At 33.5% G+C, this 14396-nt stretch overlaps 1 protein-coding gene across 4 annotated transcripts in view; it reads left to right on the top strand.

The window, feature by feature from the left end:
- The window catches only part of LOC145685801 (uncharacterized), a 28585-nt gene extending 14695 nt beyond the window's left edge, over positions 1-13890 (top strand). For all 4 annotated transcript variants that reach the window (XM_081758351.1, XM_081758349.1, XM_081758352.1 and 1 more), the window contains one exon: positions 10004-13890. In XM_081758351.1, the coding sequence (XP_081614477.1) occupies positions 10004-10535 (532 nt within the window). In that variant the 3' untranslated portion in view covers positions 10536-13890. The remainder of the gene's footprint in view (positions 1-10003) is intronic.
- Positions 13891-14396: the final 506 nt, after the last annotated feature.

The following is a 14396-nucleotide window of genomic DNA, read 5'->3' as shown; positions in this document are numbered from 1 at the left end:
TACGGCAGGAAGAGTAATTCACAAGTGGAAACAGCATAACAACTCGTCCCTTCGTCAACAGTGTGAAAGATAAAAGAAAGCATCACCCAGAGCAGATAGCTAAATGAAATCAATAACACTGCAGATTTAAGGAGTGATTTCCCCCAAAATCGCTTCTGCAATTTGACATGATCTTGGAACTGCAGTTACTCGTACAACTGTATTGTCTTGACTGCATGAAGAGGATATTACAAAGAAGAAATGGCGTAGAAAGTCGAAACTGACAAAACACAGAGGACTTCAACATGTAGTTTTGTGAGTCGATATGCAACTTGGACTTATGACAACTGCATGCACGTCGTTTTCTTCGTTGAAAAGAAGTTTAGAATAGTAGGAAACGATGGTGGTGTGAAGTTGTGGATACAAACAAGCAAGGAATTTGGCAAGGATTTTGTTTAAGAGATGCAAATATTCAGTTACTGAGTGATTGTATGGGCTTGGTTCACCGTTAAAGACGTCACAACGACGGATATATGTGAAGGATCGTTTCATGCACGAAAATATCTTCAAATTCTGGTACGTTAAGTTCTTACAACAGCTAAAGATGACTTTTCTGAAGAAAATTTGGACTATTTCCTTTTCCAGGACGATAATGCGAGCGAAAATCGTTAATACGTGGTTCAAGAATATGACTGTTTAGAGACTCATGTGGCCTACAAACTCACCTGACGTTAATCCAGTTGAAAATATGTGGATCAATATGAGCAGAAGATTCAATAGACAAGTATCTCAAATAGAATGGAATTCAAGGAACAGATAATCCGGGTGCTATTCCGTGAAATCGAGGTTGCATTTTGCAATAGCCTTGTTACCAAAGGGCTCCGATGATTCCCTGCACTGCAGAAAGCCCATGGTGCACATACAAAATACTAGTTAGGTGTATGGTACTTCGCGATGTTTGCACACAGTATGTCTTACTGTTAAGAAATTCCATTCTTGTTTTCTGCTATTCTTGTTCTTTTTCAGTTTTATGTGCAGCTCTTTCTATAATCGATTTTGCTCAAAATACACATAGCTACTTATATATGCATATAAATTTATTAAACTCAAGCCTGAAACTCTGGTGCAAGTATTAAGAATGAACTGCTCATTAGGAATATGCATTGTAATATTATCAGGAATTCATGTAAAAAATCATATTGATTAAAGTATGTTGCGAAAACCATATCCGAGCAAGTGTCGCTATTTTTTCCTTACAGAGTGTAGTAAGAGGTGAAATTATAGTAACAAGGATTAAAGTATAGTAAATTATAGTAAATTTCCTTTCTGATAAAGGTAGAGAAAAAAGGCCACAGATCGTTCTATAAAATGTACATTGTAAGAAATATCTCGCTCGACAGGATTTAGCTGGATTATATATAATCAGGATGTAATTCTTTTTGCCGTTGTTTCTAACGTTTTAGACTGTAGCTAAGTCTTATAGGTTTAACTTCAGATATGTTCAATTGCCTCGAAATGCTTGCTTATCGCCAAAATTTTTGTTACTCCTACTGAGAATCTAAGTTACAGTTCCGCTTACCTAAGACAGACTACAGAAGACAATATTGTAGTAGGCTATGCGTAAAACCAAGTAACAGCGTCAGGTGTATATCTCGTGAACAAGTTGTTTACATTGCGTTATGTATTTTCTCAATTAATATTGAAACCGGAAATGGTAGTATATTTTTAACTTTTCCGGTTTTAGTAGAGAGGTTAGTGATTTTAAGTTATGAGTAGCTACTGTAGTTTCCAAACCATATTCATTTATGTTTATACCCGCCGTCGCTTCTCGCTTGCTCCCTACGGAACCAGCCCCGCAAGTTTCGTCCAGCTCTAAGGCTGTCAAGTACTAAACATTTTTGAAAAGCTAACAATCTTTCTTTTGCCCGCTTTTCGTAAGTGAAAAGAGATAATGAAAAGTAACACACCACAATAATAGATAATGTTATTCTACAGCCGAAAATACGAATCGGAAGAATAATCAGTGTTGCTATCCATAGATTTTACAGTACGTCCAAAAGTTAAAATACTTATCATGTTGTCTTGGTTCCTTGTTAACTACTTTCTAATTAATGTTTGTATTTTTTTTTAATAATTTATGTGAGTTATTACAAAATAAATACAAACATTAATTATTTAAAAAATATATAGCAAGGAACGAAGACATGATAACTTATTAACTACCGTTGAATTCATTTTTCTAGTTCCTGCCTTAACATAGTTTTCTGAGTAATTCAAATTTTAGACACAGTGTAATTTCTATGGATAGCAAAACTTATAATTATTCCGATTCGTTTTTTCTGGTGTAGAATAACATTATTTATTATTGTCGTAAGTTACATTTCATTATCTCTTATCACTTACGAGGAACGGGCAAAAGAAAAATTGTCAACTTTTCAAAAATATTTAGTAGTCTAGCCCCTTAAGGAGAATATATATACAATTATTGTACAGTTAGTGCATGTTTTGCGCATCAATATTCTTTTCAAAATGTGTCAGTTTGCAAGCAAATTGATTTGAATGTTTATATGTACATAAACCATGATAATAACACCCTAGACTTGATTAAGGTATTATTTTAGGAAAGGAAAATGAAATGCAATAATATCCTAGAGTAGATAGCAGCTCGTAAAACTGTACACCATGCAACTTAAGCAGTGATCAAGATCGAATAAATAATTACAAGTTGAAATTAGTGTGAGTTTCCTACACTTAAGAATACAAATTACACGTTATTGTTCCACAAAACCTACGCCACAATAAATGTTACCTATTTTCAATGTGTTAGCTCATAGGTTATGGGAATTATATTTTACAAACAATTTAACGTGAAGTTATCTAAAAAAAATAAATCATTCATTACTTTTTCTAAATTTTAAAGTATGTTTCAACTACGCAACAAAGATTACACCACGTCAAATTTGGAATGTCAAATTCTTTATTATTACATAAAATATGTTTAAATTGTTTTTCGAAAATATTATTTTATCTTTGGTGACTGAGAACAAAATAATACTTTGTTTACCAAAGATAGTCGTATGGTTTATGTAGAATATTTGTAACAACATCAGATTTTGCAGTTGCCTCGGTAGCCGAGCTTGCTAAGGCATGTCTCCTTGACAATTATTTTCTAAATTTGAGAGATTTATTTTTACGTGGTTCAAATCCCACTGTGTTGTATTTTTTGTTTTTCTCCTACGATGTAATTGTATAATAAATGTATTAACTTCAATTGTCTATACCATTTAATAGTGTTTTTTTAAGAAGAATATTAAAAGTTTATGTATGAAACTTTAGTTAGAGATTTCATTAGATTGCGGTGAAGCATTATAAAAACATTTAAACAATGAAGCAGAACTTATTTGAATTTACCAAGTATTTAGATCTGAATCATTCTCTTTTAAACCAATTGTTTATTTGCGATTCATTACAAACAATAATATTAAACTCTATCGGTTTTAACTGCTATCTGGAAAGAATCGATGTAATTATTTGATGGAATGGTAGATTAACTGTGTGCTCCTTTATCGGTAATGCGACGTTGCCACGTTGTGGAAATCGCGTCTTCAGACGACCAACAATTTTTTTAATATTTATTTGGCCTGGAAAATGTTGCTCTGTTGTCCGTTGGCGACGTTTTTGGAATACACGATCTATCTGTCTATCTACTTAGTTATTCTGATACTTAGAATATGACAGTCTCGTATATGCCTGCTGATTCTGAATTTACTAATAATGCGCTACAGTCGTGAATATGTACTCTGTTTTTCAGTCATCGATGCGATATTACAATGATTAAGTGTTGAAATGTAAATAATACAAATATTACAACACTGGTATTAAAATTCAGTAGTTATAACAGCCAGTAAAGAACATAAAGTTAAATCATTACATCTTTTTGTATTGTTCATATTAAATGCATAAGAAGTAGTCATTCATGGACATAATCTTTACTTCAGTCATATTAGATTAGTAACAAACGCGTCATTACCTACTGCTTATCAAGGCGAGATATTACTCACGTTTAAGGTTAACCATAAAGTAAATGATTACACATAAAAGAGTACATACCCTGTCTTATAAACGGTTAGTCACATGCTGCATATTAGTGCATCAGTAATTTCCATACTCTCAACAATAAAGTAAAAGTGTGAATGTATGTTGGAATAAGGGCAAAAATTTAATTTGTGATGAATTTATCTTGCATTGCTGTTTCATTTGTGATTCTCCACGTTAATTCCAGGCTTTTACTGGTAGTAATCTCAGAACATCCTTCACATGAAACGGAAAACTACATAATTTTAAATTATTACTAAAGGATTAAATACTCGCATTTTCACTTTTAAAGAATTTCTAATCTGTTTTCGAGGAAGTCAAAAGTGTTTTGCAGATATTCGTGTTTATTATATGGACAAACAAATGTGATAATTTTGCAAAAACAGGTTTGATCATCTGTTGGGTATACGCATCTGCATATAAATGTAAAGTATTCGAGAACAAAAGCAGCTGAAGTACTGTTATTTCTATAATAAGGACCATATTCTAGAACAATTGTTTTTTGGTTTAATTATGTTATACGTATGTGGAAAAATGCGATGATTCTGGATCCAGTGAGCCACTTTTCTGTTTGATTGCAGTCGATTTAAGCGTAATAAAAAATATACCGACATAACTGGAAAAAGCTCTCCCAATGTTTTAAACGCTCATTGGACATAACGAAGATTTGATTGTATTAAATTTCAGTTACCGTCCGGCTAAGGAGAGGCTATATAAGACGTTGATCTACAGTCTAACCTGGTATCCGAACCACATAACCTCCCGCCGGAAATCGAACCACGGTCTTCGAAACCGATGCCACGTACGTTATCTAAGTGAGGGCTCGAATGACAAACGATAATTAACGTGTTTCCTAAAACTCTTCTTCAAATGAATCGAGATTATAATAAAATGGTTTGCTTAGAGGTTTGAAACCAATGGCTTGTGGTTTAGGTCTTTCGTTCAGTTTCACGATCAGCATTCAGGTATAATTTTCGTCCATGCTAAGCAGTGCTTGTGTGCGTTATTGTAGTCGTAATTATATGTATCTTTTCGACAAGTCAATTCATTCAGTGGTAATACTTCTTTCACACCATCTGATTTCGTTCCGTATTGATTTGAATCGAATTTTCTAGTATATCTTTTCCGACAATAGGCAAAAATACAATCAAACATCACATTACCCAGAGAGAAATAATAGGGTCAGTTAATCTATAGTACTATACGACCTCTTGGTTTCCTTTGGATAAGATTCGTACGAAAAAGAAATAATTGTGTAAAAAGATTGTTACAAGTTGCAATTTTCTGTTTCCTTGTATTTGGATACCACGAACATTTTCTTAAGGAGTAGTGTATATATCTGGTAAGAATTTCTATATTTTATTTTTCGTTTCACTTCGTTGTAACAACTCTATTAATACACTAGTAAAATTAGTTTATTATCACAAGTTCCTATACCTATAATTATCTAATAATGTGCACGCATGAGTAATGAACATCTTTGGCGTGATTGTTTAGGGATGAATTTAATATTTATATATGTTTAAGAATAACTTTACTTCAGCATTTCTGGCGTACACCAAAAAGGTAATTAAAACATGCATACGTACCAATTGTGGTGTTCATTTTGTGCCAACTGTGCACTGAAACGAAACATATTCGTACTAATTTTAATGGAGTACATTCTCATTTACTCTTATATGTTTATGCTAATATTTGGAGTAATTCATTTTCAAATATGCACATGGAGCAGTCTACCGTTCTTTCCTCTGTTCTTGAATAGCACTGTTCGTTCCACTTAGTCCTTAAAGAAAAACAAATCCTATGTGGTATGTACAGACGAATTCTCGTAGGTTATCTTGAACTCTGTGTATTTTCACACACCTTCCTATTTCTCTCTTATTATTGGTATTGTATCATTAGAGACAATACAACATTTCATCTTTAGGCTGGCCTATATATTTCAGGTGAATTTTAGTCAAATTTAGATGAGATGGACGCCTCTTACTAAGATATGCCTCCGATTATCTTATATTACTTGTTACTGCAACGATTAATAACAATTCTTGGCTCTAATTACATAAACCTAGTCATATATCTTATGATATAACTTTTTGCAGAGTTGGAATTCAAGTCATCACTTAATTGATTAAACCTTCCTATCTGATCAATAAGACAATTTCTTTCTTTCTTAATCTCGCTTATCCGCGTACTATTGGATACTACGAATTTTTATTATACTTAGGTGTTAGAAATTTCGTGCTAACTTCTGCTTTATAAATCCTTCATTAAAGCATTAAGTCATTTTTGTCTTATTATGTAATTATGTAATTATGTATACTTTTGTATATGCAACAACAAGTTCTGAACTCTACTATTTTTGTGGGCTCCGAACCACACTCTAATTGAGTAGTAGTGAAGGATTTTTGCCAAACTACTTTTCAGCTTACGGACCATGTGACAAACGGTTTATAATAATTTATGTCAGTGATACTTCTTGCTGTAATCATGGCAATAAATGTATATGTTGAAATGGGCTTGTCAGGCAGCTACAGTTGTATTTTCTAATGTAAGAACCGTCAATAATCGTTGCCATCGGATAGAAAAAAGAAACTCTTCACTAAGATCACAAAATATCTTCTCAAATGTAACAAATTCACATGGAACACTATCATTGAGAAAATGATTATTATTCAATTTTTCTGGCCCTGATTTAAGCTAAATTACAAAATATTGTAATAAATGCAGACTATGGTATTATATACTTGGTTATTAACTTGGAGAAAATAATACTGACGAATTTTGAAAACTACCTGAGACTGAAGTGAATTACAACAGTGTGAGGTGAATTGAAAGAAACTTAACGTCGCTCCACGTATAGTTGAAAGGAAAAGTTCATATATTATTACACGAACAATGAAATCGAAATGTCTAAGATAGGTAGGTCTTGTCGCTTCAGTCAGTAATGCACAGGGGTAACGTAGGAATCCTGTTAAAGAAAATGCTATACAGCCGGTTATGTAAGTCGGAAAACGATATGGCATTATACAATGAAATGAAAGTGAGTGATATGAATCCATTTTGTATTGGTTTAATCCAAGATGACATCCAGTGAAAAAGTTTTATTTCTGGCTCAATAAGCTTTCCATTTTGATGAATGACAGGGCGAATCGTTTTCGTATATTACCGAACGTGTACTGAAGTTTAACGGTGAAGGGTATGTTCTGTTATCTTCTGTGTTTAACATTTGCTGGTGAAGTTAAATAGTGTACTACTAATTATTATCAAAACTTCAAATGAAGGTCAGGGCTGTTGCAAATATTTAACTCTTTTTCGGTCTTCATTCACACTTTCCGAAATGTGACCACAATAAATATTTTACCTGCTTGAAGCCAGCAGAACACACATTTCATCACGAAGGTGCAGCCTCTACAACAAGAGGGTCCAGAAAACCAAAGCATTACTTAAACTTTTCAATTTCACAGATCGTTCAGTAAATACAACCAGGGTAAGCTATGCACGTTATCCCCGGTTCCGAACATTTACAGGTTTTTGATCTTTTTACTGGAGTGAAAATTGGCCAGTTTTAGGACGTATTTTTACAAAGAAAAGGAACTTTAGCTGAGATGATATGAATGAAATGGGTACTCTTTTTTAGATTGCTTTGATAAAGACGGGAAAAGAATATATTTTCTAAAACACTATTTTGAGTGTTAATTCATTTTCTGTTTTCGTCGTTATAACGGTTTGTAAACATTGATTATTCATCACAAAATTAAGTATATAGTATCATATGTTTTACTGCCTCAAGCAGTTGTTTAAAAAAGTCATATAATGCACGAACCCCTTAAAATTACATAAATATAATTAGTGAAGAAAGTTGAGAAAGTGTTGTCAATATGACTGTGAATAATGCAGAAAGAGAGTGTGATTATTGGGCATGGTTTTCTCAAAAGTAAGTAAAGCGATACGTTAGGAACTGGAAATTTGCGTCATTTAGAATATAAATTAGGATAATACTTCGTTTGCCCGAAGAAATTTCTGAAGTCTTATGCCACAAGAACCTCTGCAGTGAAAGGCGTTGCTAATATTAAAATTTCAAAAGAAGACTATATATTTTGTTTAAGATGTATGGGTTCACATCTTAATAATATTTGATGACCTCCACTTGAAAATCTAGTTTTCCTAAAATTTCTTGTGTGCTGGCAAAACTGTGGCCAGTAAACTGTATTAGATGATGTGTGATAGATGTATGTGCATAATATGTTAATTTTATATCGTACTCCAAAATGGTAATGTGATATATATAATTGAAAACTACACAAATAGCCCTGTCAGCCCTTAAAACATAGATCACTTGCCCACTGCTTTTTAGTAAAGAACTAATATAGCAGATTTCACCATCCTGACATAACCCACTCGTAAAAGATCCTAGTTTAGCTTACATTTACATACGTTCCTTTACTCATAGAAGCTTCATTCTAGTCGGAAATAGTGGCATCTTCAGTATAACATTTAATTTCAAAAGATTTTCTCCTTTCCTGCGCTAACAAGAGAAGGTGGCTGTGCAATATACGTTCTGAGAAGTAATACAGGGATCTTTTTCCTTTTTGGGGGGGGGGGGATGAACACAGTATTTACGAAAACACTTGTGCACGACACATTTATTTTCATTGAGAGTCATGTGTACTAAGTTTTCTGTATATAAGAAGAGAGACTCGTGAATATATCATTTTTGACGTACATTTGTGTTCTTTTATGATACCCATTTCAATGAAAGTAATATGATAAAAACCGAATTGAAGGTAGGCACTCAAGATATTAGAAAATTTATTTCAAAGAATTCAGTTGCTTTCTCTTTATAATGTAATGTATAACACGTTTCTTGCATTTCTTTAAAATATAGAGTGGACCATTTATCTTGGCACGCTCCTTTAACTTTTAAAGTAACAACAATAAACACTGAACTTTTTTGCGATTTAGCTAATACTCATGAGACGTTGTTTGATATACCTTGCAATATGAGTGTTATAAACCTAGTATAGAATTTGGTTTCGTCCAATTTCATTACATGAGGTTATTACAAATGAAAATCTGCATCTTAGCCGGAATCTAGAAGAATAGTACTTTTTTTTTTTTTTTTTTTTTTTGATTGCAAGATAAGGACGTTCCAGCTTTAGAACCTATGAAACACTAAAAGCTTCTAATACTAATAACTGCAGTGAAACGACCGGGGCACTATTTATCCTCATTATCCTAGCGTCGAATTCTACATCATAATCGTATTTCTTAAGAATAGGTGAAAAGATACCAGGAAATGAAAAGTCGACGTATCTTAAAAGATTTGTGTCACAAAAGCATCTATATATGTATCACATTTAAGGACGTAGATATATATCTATGGACATGAAGATCGTAATTTTCATTAAAATTTAATATATCAAAGCAATCCAATAATATTAAAAATATCAGCAGTTATTCTTATAGTGCTTCAAATGATATTTTGTGCATTTTTTTAATTTGGTATAGCATTCCTATTTTACCTTGTCGTTATAGTAACAGTATTTGGTATTTGTAATTGCAACAAGTTCTTGCATTTACTAAATTTTCTGACATATTTTAACAATACATTTCTTAAACATATCCATTGACTTCCTGCCTCCATATTCATCTATAATATCATGTTCGTTCCATACTCCAACATATGTTCATTGATATGTACATGAGTTTAATCTGATTCCGAACTTTTAAATAAGTTCAGATATTAGGTCAAAGGGCATTTTCATCTTTGCAGAGTATATTTTGTAGGAAAACCCCTCGAATGTTCTAAATTCCATATATCTACGTTTCATGTAAAAGTTCAGTATTTTTCTGCAGTCTCATATTATGTATTTCCAATTTGTGGTCGTTGCTTTTTTTTTTTTTAATTCCTTAAACATAAACTTTCCAGAAGAGCAAATGCCTTTATTGGACGAAAGAAAAAGAAATCTCATTCAGCTGCAAAACCTGATACGTGCAGAGAATGTGGAAAGGGATTTACTGGCAGTTCATATTTGGAAACTCACATTTTAAAACATTCAGGTGAAAAACAGCGCATATGCGAAGGGTGTGCAAAGGGGTGTAAACGTAAATCAAATTTGGCAAGACACATTTTCTCACATACATATGAGAAACCTCAAACTTGCCAAGTGTGTGGCAGGGGATTTAAGTTTAGTTCATATTTGGCAAGACACATTTTAATTCATACAGGTGAAAAATCTCACAAGTGTCAAGAGTGCGGAAAGGGATTCATTGGAAAATCAGATTTGGTAAAACACATGTTTACACATACAGGTGAAAAACCTCACAAGTGCCTAGAGTGTGGTGGGGGATTTGTTAGTAAATCAGATTTGGTATATCACATGTTCACACATACAGGTGAAAAACCTCACCAATGTCAAGAGTGTGGTAAAAGATTTGCTACCGTCAAATGGGGTGAATAGAAACATGGGGGTGAATAGAAACAAACACTCCCAGATTAGTTTTGGATTTATCTGGACGATAAATTAATCAACAAAACTGAAATTTCTTAACATAGTCTTATATGGCTAAAGTGTTCACAGCAGAGACAAAATGTTTTAGTGAGTTGGGAACACTGAGGTGGACGGCAGCAGCGTTAATATGTTACTGAAATCCTACACGGTATTTTGGCGCTCCGCAAACTTTCTTGATAAGTATGACATTTTCATATTTGTTGCGTTTGAACATATGCTTGTTTTGTAGTTTGTTGTTTCATTTAATGAGGTTCATAGTAAAAGTTTTCCTTTTGTAAATTATTTGTAATCAAAATTTAACTTTACTGGGTTATTGTTATGATTTTTAATTAATGGTGTGAATAGAAACACTTCTTGAGGAGTGGAAAATTTTTGAGGAGCGAAAAAAGGACCTGATAGGAATGAATCAACCATCTCTAAGAACAAATTTCCGTCTTCTTAAAAAAAAAAAAAAAAAAAAAAAAACTGAAGGAGGTAAATATAAGGACTGGATTTGAAAAGTGTGGAATTTTTCCCCTTTCTCGAGACCAAGTACTGAGGATGCTGCCAAAAAGACACTGAACGAGAAGAAACAGAACAGCAAGAGACATCTCAGACTGTAGACCGTTCCCTTATGGGTCTTCTCAAGAGCATGAGAGAAAATGAAAAAAATTAAACACGGAACAAGAGAGTACGAATAGATGTTGTTTCTGGTAAGAATTTTGGTTTGTTTTCTGAAAATGATACTTTCATCAAATCACAACGAAACTCAAACTGGGCTCTCTTACTCCGACAGCAACGGAACGAACGGATCTCTCACGAACAAGAAAGATGATGCATGTAGAACACTCGTCATCAGAGAGCTTCGACTATTATTCTCTTCACGATAGTGACAAAGATTTAAGTTTAACCCGCGTATTGTCGGAAGAGGATAAAGGAAACACTCCAGAAGACAACATTCCAGACGATCACGAACTAGATGATGGTTTTCCAAAGCTGGTGATTTTGCTGTGGTAAAGGTTTATGGGAAGCTAAAATACTCGGTGAGGCTATTCATTACCCAAGTGCGAAATTGTGAACATGGTGGATATATGGGAGTGTTTTATAAGAGCACCAAAAACAATGAAATTTTCAGAAACTTTTGAAGAATCGTTCTTACTACATGAGGATATTGTGAAGAAACTGTTGGGTCCTATTAGGAGTTGGTCAGCACGCTTTAAGTATATGATAAGTTTCCCTAGTAATTTCAGTGGTTAAGTCTTTTTTTCAAATATCATCAAAATTGTATGGTCGTTTGTACCTACTTTGTACGTTGTATTGTTTTATAAGTTTGTAACTTAGAAAATGTTGGTCTTATTGAACTTATATCTTGCAGATATCAAATAAATAATTCGTTTCAACAAACACACTGTTTCTTTTTATCTTTCCAATAGTATAAAAGGAACAACAATGAAAATAAAGTCATTGTTTCTATTCACCCCTACCCATGGGTGAATAAAAACATTAAGAAAAATCAAGGTGAAGAAAAGTGGGGTTGATAAATTAATATGTTGTTTACTTAACTTCATTAGCATATTAAGACCGGTTTTATGGAATACTTTGATACGCGAAATCTTTAACGTCACCAAACTTATATACTCATATAGCCAAAAATGTGTTTCTATTCACCCCATTTGACGGTAATAAATCTCATTTGGCATATCACATGTTAACACATACAGGTGAAAAGTCTCACGTGTGCCAAGAGTGTGGAAAGAGGTATTTTACAAGGTCAAATTTGGCAAGACACTTGTTCACACATACAGGTGAGAAACCTTACAACTGCCAAGAGTGTGGAAAAGGAATTACAGTGAAAGCAGATTTGGAAAAACACATTTTCACACATACTGGTGAAAAACCTCACACGTGCGAGGAGTGTGGAAAGGGGTTTTCTAGAAAGTCACGTTTAGCAACACACATGTTCACACATACAGGTGAAAAACCTCACAGGTGCCAAGTGTGTGGTAAAGGATTTATTAAGAAATCAGATTTGGTAAAACACATGTTCATACATACAGGTGAAAAACTTCACAGCTGCCAAGAGTGTGAAAAGCGATTTATTTGTAAATATGATTTGGCAAAACACATGTTCACACATAAAGGTGAAAAACCTTATAAGTGTAAATAGTGTGAAAAGGGATTTGTTTGGAAAACAGACTTGGCAAGACACATGTATAGACATTCAGGTGAAAAACCTCACAAGTGTCAAGATTGTGGAAAGGGATATATTAAAAGGTCAGATTTGTCAAGACACATGTTCAGGCATACAGACGAAAAACCACAGAAGTCCGAAGAGAGTGGAAAGGGAGTTTTTGAGATTTAATAGAAAGTCAGATTTCGCAAAACACATGTTCACACATAGCGGTAAAACTACTTATTGCAAGAGTGTGGAAAGGGGTTTAGTAGAAAATCAAGATTGGCAAGGCATGTTCACACACAGATGTAAAACTACAATTACTAAGATTGCGGGATGATTCACTAGAAAAGACATTCAGCAGGACACTTCGTACAGGCAAAATTGAAAACCTTGTAATAAGAAAAAAAGCGTTTTATTCAAAGGCCAAAATTGGTAACGCACATGTTGACATGAACATGCTATCTCAGACTCAAAATTGAACCTACCAAATGATAATAATGTAAGTTTGAGTAAGTACTTGTTTACATATATATATATATATATATATATATATATATATATATATATATATATATATATATACACGTGTGTGTGTGCAAGGTATATACACTTGCCTGGATAAGTTTTTAATTCTGTTATTAAAAAAATGGGTTAAAAGTTACTGACTGAAATACTGGTTATTTTTCAGATGTTGGTAGACCCGTAAACTATTTATTTCTTGGTTTCAGACATGTATTTACGCAAGCTTTCAGACATATGTATTTACGCAAGTCCGTACCGATTCCTGTAAATTTCGGGTGGGAATATAGAAACAGAGAATCTTTCTAATACCTAAAGCGAGGCCATATTGCTCTAAAACGCATTTATATGAAAAGGTATGACTAATTCGGCGGGCTTAGCGTGCTGATCTGATAATGATGCAAGCTCAAGTAGAAACAAGGCTTTCTATCTACGATGATTTTATAGTCCCATTCCATTCTTATAAAATTATTTTTCTAAATATAATACTTCACAACTTATAAGAACAAACAATGTGACACGTAAGAAGTGAAAGAATTTTCATAATGCATGACACTTTCGTACCTAGTAAATTCCTACCTGTTTCATGTCCCCTTTTTAATCCAGTGGAATAAAAGTATTCTGCTTACATGGAGTGGTTCTGATTTACAATTCTAATTCAATGCTAATTCTTTAGCTTCCGGCGTAAGTACACGTCAGGCGTGCCACTCGAGTATGTGTGTGTGTGTTATGTGAGTTATTTGTCTGGAGGGTAATTGTCCGTAGGAACACGATTAACCCCACCCAAATGTGATATGTGCATTGTGTATGTGTGTTTTCTTGTATACGTTAGAGTGTTGATGTGTTTGTGTGACGTCCTGTCTCACTTCAATGTGTGATAGAAACCACTCAGTATGAAGCCGTGTTATGAGTGTCCGTACTACTTCGCTTAGAATAATATTTTCTAGTAAACTCTCTCCTATAGGGTAAATACCAATAATTGACAGTATACAAGTATTTGACAAATTACATGTTTTCTTACACTTTAAATGGGCCTGACCTAATGATCTCTCGTATAGTTACGAAGGGATCCTTCCCTCATCCACACACACCACCATAAAAATATACACTGATAATTACGGTATTATTTTTTAAAT

Source organism: Thermobia domestica, chromosome 5 (assembly GCF_964235325.1).
Source record: "Thermobia domestica chromosome 5, izTheDome1.hap1.1, whole genome shotgun sequence".
In the NCBI taxonomy this organism is placed as follows: Eukaryota; Metazoa; Arthropoda; class Insecta; order Zygentoma; family Lepismatidae; genus Thermobia; species Thermobia domestica.
Note: the sequence above shows the minus strand (reverse complement) of the source record. Positions and strands in the feature narration are given on the sequence as shown.